The following is a 21,271-nucleotide window of genomic DNA, read 5'->3' as shown; positions in this document are numbered from 1 at the left end:
TTAGTCCAATCTCAAATGTGATCATGGAACTACCGTTAAGAATATCCTAAAGTATCGTCTTAGAAGAACAAATAACTAAAATGCGATTTGAATTTTGAAAAATGAATGTTGATTTGTGTTCGAAAGGTCGAAATTTGTCAAGACAGAAAAATTGGTAAAATGTCGAAATGTTGAACACTTTGACTTTGACTTTTACCTTTTGTAAGTTAGTGGAAAAAATCGAACATATTGTTAAATAATTTCACTAACTCTTAGTATCCTATGTGGAAGCTCGTTGTAATGACGCTAAACCTACTAAGAGATAGTGCAATGTTGTATAATTTCACTAACTATCAATTAGTGGGTTAAGTAGAATTAAGCTCATGATGATGACACCAAACACACTAAGAATTAATGAAATGTGAGGTGATGGACTTGAGTGAGTTTAAGACAAGCAATAGTTGCATGAATTTTGTCTATTTAAAGAGATGATATTCACATTGATCAAACTTTTGAGACTTTAAAATATTTTTACTTTGAAATTAATTTCTAATTTTTTTTTTATCCAACTCTCAACCCTAAGACCAACGACCTCCCTCTCTCTCAAATCATTCACTCATCGGGTCCCACAACTCGATTATGAGTTTGAAGAATAGAAGGTCAACATAACACTAATGGTGGTTCGGTTCAAATTCGTAAAAAAAATCAAACAAATTAGGACCTACAAAAATATAAACACTAAATCCTAATTTGATTTTAGTTTAGGGTCAATCACTTAGTGTAATTAGGGTAAAAATTAATCCAATTTCCACTATACATACTTTTTCCTTCAAAATTAACCCTACGTAGGACCCGTGAGTGGGCACGGGGAGAGTTGTTATTATCATTACTTAAAAAAAAGTCATAAAATAATTCATTTTTCCCTTTTCTCTACTACTTTTTATATTAAAGATTATATTATCAATTTATTCTTATCATTAATGATCTTTTAAAGACATTAATAAAATTTTGAATAAAATATTTCAAAATTTCCCTAATTTATCCCTTCTTAAACATTTTGTAGCACAATACTTAATAAAAAAAAATAAATGCTTTTCTAGATGAAAATTATGTAATATTTTCTAGCTAAATGAAACAAAATATAACAAAATTTTAGGTATGTGTTTGAATATCATTAAATTTCAACCTTTTTGTGATAAATTAAAATAATTGTTCTAAATACTTTAATGATAAATAATGAATCAAGTTTAATCTTGAAAAAAGAATATAAAGATTAAAAGACTTAGTAAATTGGTTGCCTAATTTAGAAATTAGGTATAGTTTTATTTTAACAATTATCATCAACCAATGGGTGACAAAAATAGAAACCTAAAGAGCAACACGAAACTTACTCCAATTCTCACGTACAGATCTTATGGTTCACTATCATCCCATTTTCTCTATATAAATAACCCATCATCTCCATGATTAAACACACACTCAAACAAATTAAAAAAAAAAAGAAAAAATATATATATATATAAAAGAAAAAAAGATAAAAAGAAAATATGAAACTTCGCATGGATGCACTCGCCATTACAACATTGGTAACTTTCCTAGCAACTTTTACTGCCATCTTGGCCGTACCATCGCCGATGGTCCCGGTCGATAAGGCACAATTAGAAGCGTGGTTTTCAGAAAATGTGAAGCCGTTTGCCGACCGTAATAAGGCTGAGCTTGATCCAGCGGTGGTGGCTGCAGAAGGAAACGTGACCATAGTTAAGGTAATGAGTGATGGAACGGGAGATTTCAAGACAGTCACTGAAGCTATTGCGAGCGTGCCAGTGAACAACAAGAATCGTGTAGTAATTTGGATTGGAGAAGGCGTTTATAAGGAGAAGCTTACCATTGAGAAAAATAAGCCTTTTATTACTCTTTGTGGCACTCCTAAAAACGTACCTACTTTGACATTTGATGGCGTTGCATCCAAATATGGCACGGTTTATAGCGCTACCTTGATTGTTGAGGCTGATTATTTCGTTGCGGCTAATTTGATCATTGAGGTATAGTTTGTTCATTATTATGTTTTAAGGTTATATTAGCAAAATGGTTCCTATAATTTAAAAAAAGTATATATTGTATTAATTTTGTTGAAAAATAATATGAACAGAATACATCACCAAGGCCAAACGGGAGAAAAGAAGCACAAGCATTAGCAGCAAGATTTAGGGGAACTAAATCCGCGTTTTACAATTGCAAATTCCTTGGATTTCAAGATACCCTTTGTGACGACGACGGTTTACATCTCTACAAAGATTGCTTCATTCAAGGCACTGTTGATTTCGTTTTTGGAAAAGGAACTTCCCTTTATTTGGTATAATTTAATTATGCTGCTTTTTTTTTTTAATTATCATTGTTCTTGTATAAATATTTAAATGAATATTGTCAATTTTGTTTTTAATTACAGAACACCGAATTGAATGTGGTGGGAGAGGGACAATTCGCAGTGATAACAGCTCATTCAAGAGAACAAGAAGCTGATGCTAGTGGATATTCGTTTGTTCATTGCAGCATTACCGGAAACGGTAAAGACACATTTTTGGGAAGAGCTTGGATGCCAAGATCTAGAGTTATCTTTGCCTACACTTCAATGATTGATATCATTCATCCCGAAGGCTGGAATGACATGAAGCATGCCGGTTTCGACAAGTAAGTAGTAACTTTCAAATGATAAAAATTATAATTCAAAGTTACATTCAAAATGCACGGTGGTCACATTGAATGCTTTTTTTCTTGTATTTTTGCAGGACGGTTATGTTTGGAGAATACAAGTGTTCGGGGCCAGGATCGGTGTCAACTGGACGTGTAGCCTACGGGAAGCAACTGACTGAAGCAGAAGTGAAGCCATATCTTAGTCTCGAATTCGTGCAAAGTGCAAAGTGGTTGCTTCCTCCTCCCAATCCTCAAGCTTAGAGATCTTAGTAATGGCGATTGCAAGAAGTGGCGAAGAATGTGAATGGCACTCGGCAATCAATTGGGCTGATGAGTTCATTATTAGCTCATTGGTTTTTTATTTTGATTTTCAGTAATGATATATATTTTTTTATTTAAAACAATTGATGCAATCACACATGAGGTTGTGTATTTTGAATTTGTAATTTGATTCAAAATTTTCACATAATAATATTTCGTTTTTTAATTCGTTTAAGTACTGAGGTGTTGTGTGGAAGAAAATTAATAAAATAATTCTAAATATTGTAGGGGAAAATGTAAGTCAATAATAAAAAATACACGTAAAGCACCACTTTGGTCTTATGATTTTTTAGTAACATATTAATTTTGTTTCCATATTTTTAAAATCGTTCCTACTTACTTTTAGGTTTAATGGATTTTCCCATTTTCTTACCTTCTTCAAAGTCTTCTGGAACAGAAAGAAAAACCCTTTTGCACTTTGAAGAGCTTCTTCATTGTAACCTTTTCCTTTAGTAAAAATCTTATTTACAGAGTTGTATTACATGCGGAATAAAAAGAGAATTAGTGTAGAATATTATTTAATCACCCAATTAACCTTGATTATAATAGCCCACTCTTTGTTTCTACTCTTTGTTTCTGGGTCGGGTTATAAAAACCCTAAGGTTTCCATAATCCTTCTCGCTCCCCCCAACTCCCTCCTGAACCCCTTCTCTCAATCCGGTGTAATCTTCGTTCTTTTCTTGCCTTCTCGGCCGCCTAATTTTTTTTAGTTATATAGTTAGGGACTGAACATGTTTCATGGTGACTTTATGGGCACACGACTAGGTTGGATCAAGTAAGAGGGCATGAATGGTTCGAGCGGAAGCAAGAGGAAACAGGGAGGACAAATGGTTGAAACGACCGAGAACATTTGCAATATATGAAATTTGCAAATGACCAGTTGAAGGTCATTGCAGAATGATCGAGAAAGAGCAACATCAAGCGAATGGCGATAATACGGTGCAGAATGTGTGAAATAATTGCAAGATATTTCAGAATTTAGTAGTCGCGATAGGGTGCAACTAAGCGGATCATAATGCTCAGTGTCCAAGACATGAAAGTGATCGTGAGGATACCCACCGAGCTTAATTTAATTGGATATTGCACCGTGCTCTTGGAAGATAAGGCTTAACAGATTGTCGATCTTTTTTTTTTCTTCCTTCTGTTGGCTGGTTCTTATGTTTGTATGTGTTTGTCTTTATTTGTTAATGTATTGTAAACTCTTTTGTTGGAAAGCTGATCTATGTCAATGAATTTAATAATATCAATTTCGAATTATGAGTTTTTCTTTATATGTGTGAGAAAAAAAAATGTAGTGAAAAATAAAAATTGAGAGTAAATTTATGAAACGAATGTCATAGTTACGAAGATTTAAAAAAAACCATATATATGCATGCAAAAATACGGGTAGTGGAAAAGCAAGATATTATTGAAGCTAAATTTATGAAATGAACATCCTAATTAACAAGAATAATAAATAAAATCATGCGAAGATAAATGTTTATATAATGTACCATATGCATGGAGAAAAATAGTAGTGAAAAATTATGATCGAGGCTAAATTTATTAAGGGAAATTTTCAAAAGCAATCTATAGCAAAAATAAATTTAATTCTATCACTAATATGCTATAATGATAGATGTTTATCTGATCGATAGAATTCAAAATTTTGCTATAGCTGGTAAATATTTTAATTTATTTTGCTACTTTTAAAAACGTCACATTTATTAAATGAATATCATAATTAAAAATATTTAATAAAACAATTTTTTTAAAAAATGTGTATTTCATGTACAATATATACGTAAAAAGAATGAATGGTGAAAAACCGAGATTATAATAGTCTCCACCCAAACACAACTTATAATATAACACAGATTATCGTAGTCTACACTCCAAACATAGATTATAATAATACAGACTATAATAATCTTCACAAAAAATACAAACAATTATAATCCCTATACTATAAGTCACTCCTAACCTCAACGTCCACTTTGTCTTCTCACATCAATAACCAACTATACTTGTATGTGAAACTATAAGTAGAGTTGATTGATTGTTACCAATTTGAAGATGGATATAGTTAGACGATGACATTATCCTCCTAAAGAGAACACACATATGAATTCCATATGCTCGCCATTGATAAAATCAGATTTAAACATTATATCACACATCAACAGATTTTTACTTTGAAAAAAACTTTAAAGTCCATCATTGCTAACTATCAACAACACCCTACAAGAAGTTGGACACTATTTAAAACCCTCCATTTACAAGACATATGCCTAAAGTATCAGCCCAATTATGGACGTGATGATTGGACTGTTGTTATGAATATCCTAAAGTATCTTACGAGAAAAGGAGGACTAAAATGTAATTTAAATTTTGAAAAAAATGAACGTGGATTCATGCTCACGAAGATCGAAATTAATCACCGAAATTTTGGTAAAATGAATATAATAATTGTTCTAAATATTTTGATAATAAATAATTAATTAAATTGAATATCGATAAAAGCATAGGAAGATTAAGAGCTCATTTTGGTAACGTTCTCGTTTCCTGTTTTTTGTTTTTGTTTTTATTATTTTTAAGAAATAAAGATGTTTGGTAATGTTTCCTGTTTCTCGTTCTAAAAAAAGTTAAAAATGTTTTAAAAAAGTAGTTTCTACGGTTATGTTTCTCAATTATTTTTATTTGTTTCTTTTTCCTTTTCTTTTTCTCAATTATTTTTATTGGTTTTCTTTTACTTTTTCTCAATTATTTTTATCGGTTTTCTTTACCTTTTTCTCAATTATTTTTCTTGGTTTCCTTTTCATTTTTCTCATATTTTTACTGGTTTCTTTCTTCATTTTCTCAATTATTTTTCTATTTCCTTTTCTATTTTCCCATCTTATCTCCATCATCTTCCCCAAATAACCATCATCTTCCTCTTCGCCAGTTCTTAGTTTTCCTCTTCCTCTTCACTCGAATCTAGACTTTCGCTGTAGGTTTTCATCATGAATTTTCGTCTTCCTCCTCGCCAGCTCTATCCTTCAGTTCTCAATCTTCATAAGTTTAATAAGGTGGGTGGTGTAATGTTTAATAACGAATTATATGTGAATAAAATAACATGAAAAAAAAAAAAACAAGAAACAGTAGTCAAACACATTCTCTGTTTCTTTTTCTTAAACAACACTGATCAAACACATTAATGTTTTTTTGTTATAAGAATACAAGAAACACTGAACAAGAAATGGAGGAAAATGAAAACGTTACGCCCTAAAAAGTTCAGTAAATTGGTTGCTTAATACAGGAATTAGGTCTAATTTTAGCTTAACAAATCTCATCAACTGTTGGGCAGCTAAAATAGAAACCTAAAGAGAACGCGAAAATTACTCCAATTCTCATGTACAGATCTTATGGTTCACTATCATCCCATTTTCTCTATATAAAAAACCCATCCTCTCCATGATTAAACACACTCAAACAAATTAAAAAAAATTAAAAAAAATAAAAAAAAAGAAAAAAAAAGATAAAAAGAAAATATGAAACTTCTCATGGATGCACTCGCCATTACAACATTGGTAACTTTCCTAGCAACTTTTACTGCCATCTTGGCCGTACCATCACCGATGGTCCCGGTCGATAAGACACAATTAGAAGCGTGGTTTTCAGAAAATGTGAAGCCGTTTGCCGATCGTAATAAGGCAGAGCTTGATCCAGCGGTGGTGGCTGCAGAAGGAAATGTGACCATAGTTAAGGTTATGGGTGATGGAACAGGAGATTTCAAGACAATCACTGAAGCTATTGCGAGCGTGCCAGTGAACAACAAGAATCGTGTAGTAATTTGGATTGGAGAAGGCGTTTATAAGGAGAAGCTTACAATTGAGAAAAATAAGCCTTTTATTACTCTTTGTGGCACTCCTAAAAATGTACCTACTTTGTCTTTTGATGGCGTTGCTTCTAAATATGGCACGGTTTATAGCGCTACCTTGATTGTTGAGGCTGATTATTTCGTTGCGGCTAATTTGATCATTGAGGTATAATTTGTTCATTATTAAATATGTTTTAAGGTTATATTAGCAAAATGGTTGCTATAATTTTAGAAAAGTAAATATTGTATTAATATTGTTGAAAAATAATATGAACAGAATACATCACCAAGGCCAAATGGAAGAAAAGAAGCACAAGCATTAGCAGCAAGATTTAGGGGAACTAAATCCGCATTTTACAATTGCAAATTCTTTGGATTTCAAGATACCCTTTGTGACGATGACGGTTTACATCTCTACAAAGATTGCTTCATTCAAGGCACTGTTGATTTCGTTTTTGGAAAAGGAACTTCCCTTTATTTGGTATAATTTAATTATTTTATCAACATAATGTTATTTGTTTTTTTTTTTATTATCATTGTTCTTGTATAATTATTTAAATGAATGTTGTACATTTATTTTTAATTACAGAACACCGAATTGAATGTGGTGGGAGAGGGACAATTCGCAGTGATAACAGCTCATTCAAGAGAACAAGAAGCTGACGCTAGTGGATATTCGTTTGTTCATTGCAGCATTACCGGAAACGGTAAAGACACATATTTGGGAAGAGCTTGGATGCCAAGATCTAGAGTTATCTTTGCCTACACTTCAATGATTGATATCATTCATCCCGAAGGCTGGAACGACATGAAGCATGCCGGTTTCGACAAGTAAGTAGTAACTTTTAAATCGATATATTATAATTCAAAGTTACATTCAAAATGCACAGGGGTCACATTGAATATTTTTTTTCTTGTATTTTTGCAGGACGGTTATGTTTGGAGAATACAAGTGTTCGGGGCCAGGAGCGGTGTCGACCGGACGTGTAGCCTACGGGAAGCAACTGACTGAAGCAGAAGTGAAGCCATATCTTAGTCTCGAATTCGTGCAAAGTGCAAAGTGGTTGCTTCCTCCTCCCAATCCTCAAGCTTAGAGATCTTAGTAATGGCGATTGCAAGAAGTGGCGAAGAATGTGAATGGCACTCGGCAATCAATTGGGCTGATGAGTTCATTATTAGGTCATTGGTTTTTTATTTTAATTTTTTTAATAAAGTAATGATATATTTTTAAAATTTAAAACAATTGATACAATCACATGAGGTTGTGTATAGTGAAATTGTAATTTGATTAAAAAATTTCACAGAATGATATATCATATTTTAATTCGTTTAAGTACTGAGGTGTTATGTGCAAGAAAATTAATAAAATAATTCTAAATGAAGGAAAAAAGTAAGTCAATAATAAAAAATACACGTAAAGCACCACTTTGGTCTATGACTTTTGAGTAACATATTAATTTTGTTTCAATATATTTAAAATCGTGCCTACTTACTTTTAGGTTGAATGGATTTTCCCATTTCCTTAGCTTCTTCAAAAACTTCTCTAACTATGTGAAAACCCCAAAGAGAGAAATACTGTTTTGCAGTTTGAAGATCTTCTTCTAATTTGTAACCTTTTCCTCGAGTAAAAAATCTTATTTATAGACTTGTTTTAGGTTTTCCATAATCCTTCTCACTCCCCCCAACTCCCTCCCTAACCCCTTCTCACTCCCTCTCTCAATCCAACGTAATCCAACTTAATCCTCCTCCTTTTGATTCACGCGTAATCCCTTGCCTTCTCATCTCTCGTCTTCCTTCTTTTTTTTTTTTTTTGTTTTTATCTCCGAATTAAATCCCAGCAAATCCCTTGCCTTCTCATCTCTCGTCTTCCTTTGCTAATGTTGGGTTCAATGGATTTCCCGTTGATGATGCCTAACTATCCAGAGATCCCTATACATAGGCACATGACCAGGTCGATCGAGTAAGAGGAGAGGAATGCTTTGAGCAGAAGAAAAGAGGAAACGAAGAGGACAAATGGTTGAAACGATTGAGGTCATTCACAATGCAATGGAATTCGCAAATGACCAGTTGAAGGCAATTGCAAAAGGGTCGAAAGAGCAACCTCAAGCAGAGGACGAATACGGTGCAGAAAATGTGTGAAACAGTTGCTTATGATATTTTGGAACTTAGTAGTCGCGTGCATTAATGCAGACAGATCATAATGCGTAGTGTCCAAGACATAAAAGCATTCTTGAGGATACCCACTGAGCTTAAATAGAAGTAATGCACCATAAAATCATCCTTGAAGATACCCACTGAGCTTAAACAGAAGTACTGCACCGTACGTGCTCCTGGAAGATAAGGCTTCACGAATTATCGATCCATTTTTTTGTTTCTTCTGCCTACTAGCTAGTTCTTATGTGTCTTTATTTGTTAATGTATTGTAAACTCTTTTGTTAGAAAGCTGATCTATGTCAATGAATTTAATAATATCAATTTTGAATTGTGGGTTTTTCTTTTATGTGTGTGGGACAAAAAAAAAAAGAAATAGTAAAAAATGAAGATGGAGGCTAAATTTATGAAATAAACGTCGTAATTATAAAGGTTAAAGAAATCATTGGAAGAAAAATTATTAATTCATGTACCATTTATATGCATGCAAAAAAGAAAAACGGATAATGAAAAAGCACGATTGAAGCTAAATTTATGAAATGGACATTACTAATTAACTAGAATAAATAAAATCATGTGAAGATAAATTTTTATCTAACGTAACATATATATGCATCGAAAAAATAGTATTAAAAATTAAGATTGGGGTTAAATTTATTAAATGAATATCATAATTAAAAATATTTAATAAAATCAATTTAAAACAAATGTATATTTCATGTCTAATATATATGTAAAAAAATGAATAGTGCAAAAATCAAATTATAATACTCTCTACTCAAACATAGCTTATAATAACACAGACTATCATGAGCTACACCCAAAACACAAGTTATAATAACACATACTATTATAAGTCACTCTTCGCCCAAACACCAATTTAGTCTTCTACATCAATAACTAACTATATTTATATGTGAAACTATAAATACAATTGATTGATTGTTACCAATTTGAATGGAAGATGGATACTTAGACGATGACACCAACCTCCTTGAGAGAACACATATGTGAATTCCATATGTTTACTATTGATAAAGTCAAATTTAAACATTTAAATCACATATAAAGAGTTTTTTTTTTCTTTTAAAAAAATGTAACTTTAACTAATTATCAACTATACTCTACAAGAAGTTGAATATTTAAAACTCTTGCTCTACATTATATATACCTAAAGTATAGTTCAATTATGGACGGGATAGTTATGAATATCCTAAAGTATCTTAGGAGAATAAGAGACTAATGTGATTTGAATTTTGAAAAAATGAATATTGATTCATGCTCGTGACATCGAAATTAGTCCAAACTCAAAAATTGGTAAAATGAATACAATAATTGTTATAAATATTTTGATAATAAAGGGTGAATCAAATTTAATATTGATAAAAAGAATATGAAAATTAAAAGATACAGTAAATTGATTGTCTAATTTAGGAATTAGGTATAGTTTTAGTTTAACAAATCTCATCAACCTTTGGGTGGCTAAAATAGAAACCAAAAGAACAACACGAAAATTACTCCAATTCTCACAAACGGATCTTATGGTTCACTATCATCCCATTTGCTCTATATAAATCCACCTTCTACAAACAATTAAACACACACTCAAACATTTTCAAAAAGGCCCAAAAAGAAAAGAAAAAACGTAAAAAGAAAACATGCAACCTCGCATAAATGCACTCGCTATTACAAGATTGGTAACTTTCCTAGCAACTTTTACTGCCATCTTGGCCGTATCGCCGCCGATCCCGGTTGAGAAGTCGCAATTAGCCGGGTGGTTTACAGAAAATGTGAAGCCGTTTGCCGTTCGTAATAAGGCGGAGCTTGATCCCGCGCTGGCGACTGCAGAAGAAAACGCAACCGTAATTAAGGTAATGAGTGATGGAACGGGAAATTTCAAGACAGTCACTGAAGCTATTGCGAGCGTGCCAGCGGACAACAAGAAACGTGTAGTGATTTGGATTGGAGTAGGCGTTTATAAGGAGAAACTTAAGATCGATAGAAATAAGCCTTTTGTTACTCTCTATGGCTCTGATCCTAAGAATATGCCTAAGTTGACTTTTGATGGCGATGCTGCTAAATACGGTACCGTTTATAGTGCTACATTGATTGTTGAAGCGGATTACTTCACTGCGGCTAATCTGATCATTGAGGTATAATTTGTTCATTATTAAATATGTTTTAAGGTTTGATTAGCAAAATGGTTCCTATAATTCGAAAAAAATTAGAATTTAGTTCTTTTGGTTTGATCCGATCGTTGTCACAACAACAATTTTGATAGTAGAGATTATCTATGTTATTTTTTTACAAATCAAAATCTAAGAACTATTTATCATATTTTATTGATGACCATTTATCATATTTTATGAATTTAATCCATTAAAAATTATCAGGCACGATTTAAATTTATTTCTAACTAACTATTTATTTGAATCCTTATGTATGATAGATTATCATAATTCTTTATCCAAATGGTTGAATTCTTAATTTAAAAAAATTAAATCTTTTTAAGTTTTCTGAAGTTGAAAATTATAACAAATAACACCTAGAAAAACAATATAAAAACAACTTAAAATTATTTAAAAGAAATTAAATCCGTAAATTTTTTAGAATTTTATGATTATTAATGAATAGCAACCATCAACCATAACCACATTTTTCAAATTAAAAATTATTACTAGCTATGGAAGGTAACTATTATATATATATATATATATATATATATATATATTTCAATTATTATTTATTTTATGGTTGTATTATATATTGTGTTATCTAGGTTATATATTTGTTGAAAAATGATATGAACAGAACTCATCACCAAGGCCAGATGGGGTAAGAAAAGGAGCACAAGCATTAGCGGCAAGATTTATGGGAACTAAAGCCGCAATTTACAATTGCAAATTCCTTGGATTTCAAGATACCCTTTGTGACGATGACGGTTTACATTTCTACAAAGATTGCTTCATTCAAGGCACTGTTGATTTCATTTTCGGAAAAGGAACTTCCCTTTATTTGGTATAATTTAATTATCTTATTAACGTAACGTTGTTGTTGTTTATTATTATTCTTATATAAATATTTAAATGAATATTCTAAATACTTAATTACAGAACACCCAATTGGACGTGGCTGGAGATGGAGGATTGGCAGTGATAACAGCCCATTCAAGAGAACAAGAAGCTGACACCAGTGGTTATTCGTTTGTTCATTGTAGCATTACTGGAACTGGCGGTAAAAACACTTACTTGGGAAGAGCTTGGATGCCAAGATCTAGAGTTGTCTTTGCCTACACTACAATAGCTGATATCATTCATCCCGAAGGCTGGAATGACATGAAGCATGCAGGTTTCGACAAGTAAGTAGTAACTCTCAAATTCTTTTTACCTTTTTTCAGACTAAGATTACATTATGCTTAGTAATGACATGAAGCATGCTAGTTTTACTATGTTTGTTATTCTTAAAAGTTATACTATTATGATCAAAATTATAATTAAAAGTTAGATTCAAAATGCATGGGGTCAAATTGAATGCTTTTTTTTCTTGTATTTTTGCAGGACGGTTATGTTCGGAGAATATAAGTGTTCAGGGCCAGGAGCTGTGTCGACCGGACGTGTAGCCTACGGCAAGCAATTGACTGATGTAGAAGTGAAGCCATTTCTTGGTCTGGAATACGTGCAAAGTGAGAAGTGGTTGCTTCCTCCTCCCAGTCCTCAAGTTTAGAGATCTTAGTAATGAAGATTGCAAGAAGTGGCAAAGAATGTGAATGGCACTCGGCAACCAATTGGGCTGATGAGTTCATTATTAACCCATTGGTTTTTCATTTTAATTTTTAAAAATAGAATATTGATTTTTTTCTTTTAATTTAAAACAATTGAGGTTGTGTATTTTGAATTTGTAATTTGATTCAAAATTTTCACATAATAATATAGAATTTTTTAGTTCGTTTAAGTAATGAGGTGTGATGTGCAAGAAAAGTTAATAAAATAATTCTAAATGTAGGGAAAAAGTAAGACAATAATTAAATAAATAAATATATATATATAATTTACGACAATTTTAAAAGTAATAATTAAATCTCTTTATAAAAAAACACAAAGAGAAAAATATCACGTTTTGAGGGGAGTGAAGTTGGCTACTCCACTCTTTGGCACACAAACTATCCTAATCCTAGGGGTAGGTTTTTGGTAATCCTTCTTTCACTCTCCTCTTCTGGAAGTCGGCTGCCAACCCCTTCTCCACTCCTCTTCGTCATTGTTCCTCACTCTTTCATCACTTCTTTTGGTTTTTTCCGTCTAGCAAATCCTCTCCATTTGACAAATCTTTTTCATCGTAGTTTGTGTCTGACCTCTTTTCACTATAATATTCTACGCTTCAAACGTTATTATAATACACTCCTTGCCTACCTCTACGTGAAACTAGAAAATAGATACTTGGACGACGACAACAACCTCCTCAAGAGAACACACGTGAATTCCATATACTCACTAGTGATAAGTCAAATTTAGACATTATACATATATCAAGAGTTTTTTTTTTAAAAAAAAGTTTAAACTAAGTCAATCGACTGACTAACGTTAACAACACTTTTCAAGTTGTTTCACATTTAAATTTGTAACTTTTGATAAGATATATATTAACTACCAAAAAGTTAAATATTTGAAACTCTTCCTTTAAATGTTATTGAATTAAAAAAAATCCTACTATACATAAGATTAAATTAAAAGTGTCATATCAAGCTTAGTTGAATTGGAATATAAGTACGAATAATCTCAAATGCAGACCATTAGTAATTTAATCGAATAATTGGTCAATCTCAGAGTTGAAAAGTGAGAGAATAGAAAACAACGAATGCAATGGCCCAAGGCAGCCCGTTCGATTGGCGCTCTTATCTCACTGGGAATCATAGCCCACACACACCGGAAAAATCTCTACGGGCCGGATGATAGTGGATTTCGGATTCTTGCAATTGTAGAATCATCTTCATCTTCACCGCTTATTGCAGATCATCCTAGTTTTTAATTCGTACGCAGTTCAGGTATCATTTGGATTCGAAGAACCGTGGTTGCTGGATTTCATGGACCGAAGCTCAGAGTAGAGAAGATTCCTTTCTTTTCATGAACTGAACACGATCAGGTTCGTTTCTATCTTTGATTGTATCGCGTTTATGGTTGACTTATCTTTGAATTTCAAGTCAATTTTATATTTCAATCGGTTTTTGTATCGATTTTTACTCTTCTGAGTCTCCGTTGCCGGGTTCTCGTCCATTTCTTTGCTGTCTGCTGAGATAAGTATCATGCAGCAATGTCTCGGAGTCTATTCGCTATACATTTTTATGGTTTATATGAACATTCATCGATTCGGCTTCGATTCAATCGAAGTCCGAGTGCAAACTTATCGTGTATCGATACACCTCGGTTGTACTCACTTTCCGATAATTTCTCCCTCGATTTTTATAGTTTGGGATATTTGATTCAATTGATTAATTAATAACTGAATCTAAAGAAGAAATTAGTACTTCTAACTCCGGACGGCGAAGAAGTTTGATGTCGATTTCTTCTATGGTGAAACCGGTTTATTGAATTTACAGTTGGAGTTGAAAGAAATCATAGCAGATTTGGTGAACAATGACTTCGGAGGAGAGAACTTTTGTTGAAATTTTGGAAGATAACATTCCAATAGACATGGCCAAGTACATCACGTTCGTTAGTGCTCCCCAGGCTGGCGCTATCTCTACATTTTCAGGTACTACTCGGGACAATTTTGAAGGCAAGACGGTGGTTGAATTGCGGTATGAGGCTTATGTACCAATGGCTATTCGGAGCATCAAATCCATATGTTCATCAGCTAGATCGTCTTGGAACCTCCATTCGATTGCAGTTGCCCACCGCCTAGGTCCTGTTCCTGTTGGGGAGATTAGCGTTTTCATTGCCGTTTCAGCTGTTCATCGTGCTGATGCAATGGATTGTTGCCGTTTTGTGATTGATGAACTCAAGGCTTGTGTGCCAATATGGAAAAAGGAGGTTTATGATAATGGGGAAGTTTGGAAGGAGAATTCTGAGTTCATGGATAGAAGATTGGAGCTTGTGAATAAGGAAGGAGATGATCACAATGAAAATGAAACTGCAGTTGTAAGGCATAACAGGAAAAGCTGCTGTGGCTCAAAGGTTAAGGTGATGAATGAAGAACCGTCTAAGTGTATTATTAGTTCAGATCATGAAGAAGGCAACCACCAACACAATGTTAAAAATGAAAATGAAAATGAAAATGAAGAAGCTCAACTTCAAAGGAATATCAGGAAAAGTTGTTGTGGTTCAAAGGTTAAGTTGAATGAATGAAGAAACTTAGACATCCGATGCATTAACTGTTATGGGGTCTTTTAGGATTTTATTGTATTTAGTTACACTGTTAAAACTCTTGTTATTCTGTTATTGGTGGTTTTTCTCTTGCCACTTCACTTACGTGTAATCCCATTGGCTATTTATATCGCCCATTCACAAAAAATAAAGTTTGAGCAAGTTTATTTACTCTATGAGCAAGTCTAATCTTGTATTCAATTGAATTTCATTAGAAATACTCTGAGAATTTTACCCTTCAATGGCCCAACAACGATGAAGAAATGCTTCTGCCCAACCCACCTCCATTGAATTCTCTTCACTGAATTCTTCCGCTCAATCTACCGTTGAACACTGTGCCAAGCAAATTCATATTTCCTTCTTCATTCTGATAGCACCTACCTAGTTCTTGCTTCAAATCCTCTCACTGAAACAAACTACACCTCTACCCACGATGAAGAACAAGCTTGGAATTGTTGATGGAACAATTACTTGGCCTACAATCTTGGATTATTTGCAATAGCATCACAGTGATGTCATGGTCTTGGCTTGACCTACAAGAACGTTACAAACGCAAGAGTCTGTAGCGACAAGTTTATCAGATTGGTCGTGAATAACTACTCTCACACTTAAGATCAATTCACTCGCAACCTATTATGCCAAACTCAACTAATGTGGAATAGAGTCGTATTGTTCAGCTTTGCTTGCTCTTGCGGAAAGTGTACCTGTGGTGGAGTAAAAGATGCAAGAGAATTTCTTCTCTCTTTCTCATAATGAGTTGTTTTCCTTTTCTGATTCAAGAGATTATTTGTTATTCCATTTTAAGGGTCACAAAGGGAAGGCAGGAGAAACCTTTGTTTGAAGAAGGATTCTCTCTCTCCCAACGTTACATTTTGGAGAAGTATTTGAAGTATGAACAACATCCCAAGGACAAAAATATATTTAGTGAAATCATGATGTCTTTTCTTCACACAATTGTAAGAAAATGTTAAAGGAATCAATAGAGCAAGAATTTAGGAGCTCTAATAATACACAGAGCTATAGCTAAAGCCTAAAAGAGATCATTAACAGTAAAATGATCTCCAACACAAAAGAGTTAGAAAAAGAACCCAACCCCCAAAAGAGTTAGAGAAAGAACCCAACCCCCAAAAGAGTTAGAAAAAGAACCCAACCCCCAACACTACATTACTAATCTTCATACTTCTGGACTGCAATCTGGAGTTGAACTTTTGGCTGGGGGAAGAAGAGAAACAGCACGACGATCTGGACTTGTATACTTTCTATACACAGCCTTGAGCTTGGAATCTACAACTCCACGGTGCAGGTTCACAAGGAGTTCTGCACATTCCCTGTCATAGAAATTTACCATTAGATCATATTTTGAAGTTACTGCTGATTTAGACAGAAAAAAAGAAGGAACTTCCAGGGAAGTTTGTTAATATACTTCAACTCCTCTTCAACATAGCCTGTATGGTGATGCAAAGTGGCTGTCCAAATAGGGTTCTTTTCAAGTGTACATCGTGCAACATAAACAGCGGCTGAAGCAATCGTTGAAGGGCTATATGATATAGATATTTGATAGTTCATCAAACCAAGCTCAGCCAGAAAAAATACCATATTCTCCATCTGCACATTCGGAGGAGAAGAAAAAGAGAAAAATGAAACCAATTTATTCCATACTGACATTTCTTCAATCAAAGAGAACAAAAAGTTGTAGAATCCCACAACTCACCTCATCATCAGATGGCTCAGAAGCCTTTACATATCGAACAAGAAAAACATAAGGTGTAGGAACTGTTAGAAGCCATTCCAGCCTACCCAAGATTACTTTCTCCATCACCAGAATTTGTTCTCTTTGATAAGTATTTGCAGATATACTTACAAAGTCATTGACCTACATTTCCAAAGTCCAACTCTTTAGGTAGAACAAACCCAATACAGTCAAGGCTACTCTAAAATGCTAATCATTCATGTCAAAGAAAGAAAGAAAAAAGTTTACCTCTGGGGCCCAAATCTCTTCATATTTGCACGCTATCAGCATAGAGCTGATACCTACCAATTGAAGTTCCTTCCTTGGTACAGTCTTTAAGGAAAGAAATCGATCGACGATGTTTACAGCGAGATAAAGGGTTTCCGGCATCAATTCAAACTTTCGATGGACTTCTATCAACCAATCTATGAGAATGGATCTCATCTTTGCATTCAAATCTGGTTGTGTTCCCATGTAATCTGATACTATGCTCTCACCCTGAACCCAAATAAACTTCAAAGGTTACAAAAAAGGAAGAAGGCAACATATACAAAGATGAGAGGGCGCAAAAAGTGGCCTACTTCTGCAAGCTTGTAAAACTTGTACATGTCATCGATGTATTCAACTACGGCCAATTCATTGTTGGCATCTGCTTCATCAATATTAGTTACTGAAGAATCCAGCGGTTTATTGGTGATTCCACAAGCAGCCTTTTGAATCAAATTAAATTGACATTAAAAACTTGGCATAAGATTAACCAACACAATATTACAAAGAACGATTGAGAATAGGGTTAGAAATGGATGTTACGATTACCTTGCTTCTAGCACTAAGTGTTGAAGTCAGAGATTTCTTATTCTTGTCCTTTGATTTAGTATCTTTGATGTTGATTATATGTCCCTCATCGGCCAAGCTGAGTAGAGTCTTCGGTTTCGGTTTCTGTTTCTCAGTAATTGCGGCCTTCGTTACATTAACTCCCTTCCCAACTCCTCCATTTATTTTTTTGGTGATTGCTCTCTGTAAAATGCAAATATAGTTATCTCGAGGATTTTCACTGAATCAATATTTATATGGAATAAAATGACAGAATTTACTAAAGTTACTTTATTCTTATCTGGTGGTTGGGGCCCGTGTTTCCCTTCTACGGCTTGATCAGGCACGAGATTGCCTATGTCTTTGAGAATTCTTCTTGTTCTTCCTTCGGCTGCTACCACATTCGGCTTACCTTCATCTTTCCAAAGCCAAATAATAAAATGATAAGTGGAAAGTTCAAAGAAATTTCAAAACCAGTTTCAGGGAATCAAGAACAACACCCTAACGCTTAGAAAAGATTGAAGAACTGAAATCTAGGTAAATCTACAACATCAATACTCGTGAAATTAACCCATTGAAAACAAGAAAGTTGAAATTTCACAAAAGGAATGGAAATGGAAGAGAAAAGGAGTAGATTCGGACGAGAAACACACCTCTGATTCGTAGTTGTCTTTGAGGAACAACAGCTCGAGCCGCCATTGATTCTTCTTTACCACCGAAAACTCCTTCAAGACTTGGAAACAGAGTGAAAATGAAAAGTTGGAGACGACTGTTGAACGTCTCTCCTTCACTGTTTCTTGTCGCCACTTCGTCAATCACATACACTCCTCTTCTTCTTTCTTCTCTCTTTCACGATCCTTTTTTGTTTGGTTTGCTCTGAGAATTGCGCTGTTTTAGTCTTTGTTTCTGTATCGATTACTCTCTCTACGGCCTGTTGTGTTTCTTCTTTAAAGCTGCGCGGATGCCCTCTCCAACGGTCTACTTTTTGTGAATTTATGATCGTTGGATTATCATCGTATCCAACGGCTGAGTGCCGTTTCATTGTAATTTGGAATTTTGTAGCCGTTAGGAGTACTTTGAGGACAGGTTGGAGTTGGACGCTCCAGTTTGTTTAGTTTGGGCCTATTTACCCTTTTATTGGGCCGATTTGGGCCAGCCGTTACGGTCCGACATCCCGGTCCTCTTTTTTTTTTTTTTTCTTGTTAATACTGATAATTAATGTTTTTATATAAAAAATTAAAGGTTCGTTTCAAATACAATAACAAGAAGAAAAAGATAGAATACACTTTTTGGTCCCTAAAATTGAATCTATTTGGTAAGTTTCAAAGCAGATATTTTGGTTCCCACTTTAAGTGCTCAAATAGTGAGTTAACTTTAATTTAACTGCTTGTTAAATCATTAAATACTGACTGGGTATATTTGATATTCCTAAATTATATTGATATTTATAATAATATTATTTTTCTTAAATTTTCATAAATATAACAAAAACATAAAATATTTATGCTCTATAACAAAATAAAAATTCCATGAAGCCAACCATTTTTTTTATAAATACTAAAGTTTGTTCTTCCTTACAATTTCTTTTCCCTTTCCCTTAAGAAAAACAATTTATGACCAAAACATTTAAAAAAGAAAAACAACTTATGACAACAATTTTCTTGCGTATTGCAAATATGACAAATATACTACTGATGGTAATCGTATGACTACTAGAGGATCATCACCTTTAAATTTGCAAATTACTTTCAAATTTGCTACTTTTGAAAATTTAAAAAATATGTAACATAGGTTCTATTATCATTTTTTTTTTTTTTGCAAAAGCCCCTTTCCTTTACTTTTTTTTCTACACGTTTCTTAACAAAAAAAATAGTTGGATATTGGTACATGCTACAACCAAATCTAACAAATATAAAAGATTTTGAAAAAAAAGTATTTTGGTAGTCAAATCTAAACTCAATTTTCTACCAAATATATTAGATGTTCTTGGTTTTTTTTGTTTTCACAACTGTATAAATATATTTTGTGGTTTGGTTATATTTTTGACAAACCCCTAAAATTATCTTTCGTTTTTATATTTATATTTAATATCCAGGCTTTCTCTAACACTCCTTGAGGTAAGTATTTGAAAGAGAGAAAAAAATTTAAAACTATTTACAAAATTATTTTTTCTTCCATCCATGATAATGCTCCACTAAAATGTGGTCTACTTAGTTTATTACGAGTTTATGACTACTAATATCAATATCTATAATTTAGTTTCAGAGTAATAAAACATAAATCTAAATAAAATTTATAAATTTCATAACTCAACATATCCGTAAAATTAAAATTTTGACACCAATATTTCGATTCTTTTGTTGATTTTTTACCCCTCCTAGATGCCTTTCATGAGGTATTTTTAAAAAAATAAAACAATAGAATAGAAAAAGCAAAGAAAAAGTAAATCCCTCTCTAACCTAATTGCCTCCCACAGCTTCTCGAAAAGGGTGGGAAAAAGAGAAGTCTCCACCCAAAGCTTACATATCCGTATCAGACAAATCATTGTTTATGGTACACCCAATTTGGGCGGCGGCGATGACCGCGTTTCTCACCGGCGTCTGATTGTTCCGACGCTCTAGGTTTCATCACCACCATGATGATCCTTTCAACTCTATAAGCCTTTAAATAAACGCACCTATATTTCAACTCATCAAGATACACATTTACAGAAATATCCGTCGCCGGAAGAACCACCGCCCCGCCGCTTCTAAGAACACGGTCAACAAATCGGGCTCCGATCTGCCCTACCGTGAACACGATATCGAATTCATTCTCAAATAATCCCCCTGGCAAAAAACTGTTCTCTATTACTACATCGGCTCCCATTCTTCTCAAATAATCTGCATAATCATTCGGAGCATCATCGGTGTTTAAATACGAAGATTCTGGAATGAACACAAGGCTTTCTTTATCCTCTGTGAGAATTTCGGCGGTTTTCAGCTCGTCGATTAAGTCATGGAATTCTTGTTTGGTTATGGAGTCAGGGTATTTGGAGTCGAATGTGATGAATTTTCCTTGGTCGTTGAATACTGGAGTGATTTGAGGAATCAAGATGAGAATCACACCGAAGAACAGTGATCGAGAAATTACTCTTGCGATACTTAATTGAAGAGGTGTCAAAACAGGTGCGTTTTGGTTTAATCTTCTTCCGTTTAATTCACTTTGAGTTCGATTAGAATCCATGGATGGTTCGAGTTGAAGCTTCCTCCTTTGAGACTTTTCAAACGAACACAACTTTGATTGGACGGAAACTTGAAGATGGAATCACACCTTGAAACTAAACAGTAATTTGAGACCTTAATACAAAAATTTAATAGATTATGATCGTAATCTAATTTGTAAATAGTTTAA

At 33.5% G+C, this 21,271-nt stretch overlaps 5 protein-coding genes across 5 annotated transcripts; 4 read left to right on the top strand and 1 right to left on the bottom strand.

Annotated features, from left to right (window-relative positions):
* Positions 1–1,449: 1,449 nt before the first annotated feature.
* On the top strand, positions 1,450–3,157 carry LOC101205575 (putative pectinesterase 63). Its single transcript, XM_004140225.3, has 4 exons — positions 1,450–2,021; positions 2,129–2,332; positions 2,426–2,667; positions 2,766–3,157. Exons 1-4 carry the CDS (start codon positions 1,527–1,529, stop codon positions 2,929–2,931), a joined length of 1,107 nt encoding a protein of 368 aa, XP_004140273.3. The 5' UTR covers positions 1,450–1,526; the 3' UTR covers positions 2,932–3,157.
* Positions 3,158–6,478: 3,321 nt separating this feature from the next.
* On the top strand, positions 6,479–8,163 carry LOC101205339 (putative pectinesterase 63). Its single transcript, XM_004140224.3, has 4 exons — positions 6,479–6,995; positions 7,107–7,310; positions 7,419–7,660; positions 7,758–8,163. Exons 1-4 carry the CDS (start codon positions 6,501–6,503, stop codon positions 7,921–7,923), a joined length of 1,107 nt encoding a protein of 368 aa, XP_004140272.3. The 5' UTR covers positions 6,479–6,500; the 3' UTR covers positions 7,924–8,163.
* A 2,425-nt stretch (positions 8,164–10,588) lies between these two features.
* LOC101205095 (putative pectinesterase 63) lies at positions 10,589–12,935 on the top strand. The gene is made up of 4 exons (XM_011659297.2): positions 10,589–11,133; positions 11,792–11,998; positions 12,094–12,338; positions 12,538–12,935. The coding sequence occupies exons 1-4, from the start codon at positions 10,639–10,641 to the stop codon at positions 12,701–12,703; spliced, it is 1,113 nt and encodes a 370-aa protein (XP_011657599.1). The 5' UTR covers positions 10,589–10,638; the 3' UTR covers positions 12,704–12,935.
* Positions 12,936–13,785: 850 nt separating this feature from the next.
* LOC101223106 (molybdopterin synthase catalytic subunit) lies at positions 13,786–15,512 on the top strand. Its single transcript, XM_004140132.3, has 2 exons — positions 13,786–14,116; positions 14,571–15,512. Exon 2 carries the CDS (start codon positions 14,608–14,610, stop codon positions 15,316–15,318), a length of 711 nt encoding a protein of 236 aa, XP_004140180.1. The 5' UTR covers positions 13,786–14,116; positions 14,571–14,607; the 3' UTR covers positions 15,319–15,512.
* Positions 15,513–16,219: 707 nt separating this feature from the next.
* On the bottom strand, positions 16,220–18,816 carry LOC101222873 (G2/mitotic-specific cyclin S13-7). Its single transcript, XM_004140131.3, has 8 exons — positions 18,532–18,816; positions 18,169–18,296; positions 17,882–18,082; positions 17,647–17,775; positions 17,315–17,563; positions 17,048–17,209; positions 16,760–16,941; positions 16,220–16,664 (listed from the first exon to the last, which is right to left on the bottom strand). Exons 1-8 carry the CDS (start codon positions 18,575–18,577, stop codon positions 16,511–16,513), a joined length of 1,251 nt encoding a protein of 416 aa, XP_004140179.1. The 5' UTR covers positions 18,578–18,816; the 3' UTR covers positions 16,220–16,510.
* Positions 18,817–21,271: the final 2,455 nt, after the last annotated feature.

Source organism: Cucumis sativus, chromosome 6, assembly GCF_000004075.3.
Source record: "Cucumis sativus cultivar 9930 chromosome 6, Cucumber_9930_V3, whole genome shotgun sequence".
NCBI lineage: Eukaryota > Viridiplantae > Streptophyta > Magnoliopsida > Cucurbitales > Cucurbitaceae > Cucumis > Cucumis sativus.
The sequence above is the reverse complement of the archived record's forward strand: the minus strand, read 5'-3'. Positions and strand labels throughout refer to the sequence as shown.

What these genes read in the sequence shown, in the direction of transcription:
- LOC101205575 (XM_004140225.3), top strand. Translation starts at nt 1,527, where the DNA reads ATGAAACTTCGCATGGATGCACTCGCCATTACAACATTGGTAACTTTC. An exon ending in CGGCTAATTTGATCATTGAG is followed by an intron (nt 2,022 to 2,128) that starts GTATAGTTTGTT and finishes TAATATGAACAG; the next exon opens with AATACATCACCAAGGCCAAA. An exon ending in AAGGAACTTCCCTTTATTTG is followed by an intron (nt 2,333 to 2,425) that starts GTATAATTTAAT and finishes TTTTAATTACAG; the next exon opens with AACACCGAATTGAATGTGGT.
- LOC101205339 (XM_004140224.3), top strand. Translation starts at nt 6,501, where the DNA reads ATGAAACTTCTCATGGATGCACTCGCCATTACAACATTGGTAACTTTC. An exon ending in AAGGAACTTCCCTTTATTTG is followed by an intron (nt 7,311 to 7,418) that starts GTATAATTTAAT and finishes TTTTAATTACAG; the next exon opens with AACACCGAATTGAATGTGGT. An exon ending in AAGCATGCCGGTTTCGACAA is followed by an intron (nt 7,661 to 7,757) that starts GTAAGTAGTAAC and finishes GTATTTTTGCAG; the next exon opens with GACGGTTATGTTTGGAGAAT.
- LOC101205095 (XM_011659297.2), top strand. Translation starts at nt 10,639, where the DNA reads ATGCAACCTCGCATAAATGCACTCGCTATTACAAGATTGGTAACTTTC. An exon ending in AAGGAACTTCCCTTTATTTG is followed by an intron (nt 11,999 to 12,093) that starts GTATAATTTAAT and finishes ACTTAATTACAG; the next exon opens with AACACCCAATTGGACGTGGC. An exon ending in AAGCATGCAGGTTTCGACAA is followed by an intron (nt 12,339 to 12,537) that starts GTAAGTAGTAAC and finishes GTATTTTTGCAG; the next exon opens with GACGGTTATGTTCGGAGAAT.
- LOC101223106 (XM_004140132.3), top strand. Translation starts at nt 14,608, where the DNA reads ATGACTTCGGAGGAGAGAACTTTTGTTGAAATTTTGGAAGATAACATT.
- LOC101222873 (XM_004140131.3), bottom strand. Translation starts at nt 18,577, where the DNA reads ATGGCGGCTCGAGCTGTTGTTCCTCAAAGACAACTACGAATCAGAG. An exon ending in CACTTAGTGCTAGAAGCAAG is followed by an intron (nt 17,776 to 17,881) that starts GTAATCGTAACA and finishes TTGATTCAAAAG; the next exon opens with GCTGCTTGTGGAATCACCAA. An exon ending in TATGTTGAAGAGGAGTTGAA is followed by an intron (nt 16,665 to 16,759) that starts GTATATTAACAA and finishes TTTCTATGACAG; the next exon opens with GGAATGTGCAGAACTCCTTG.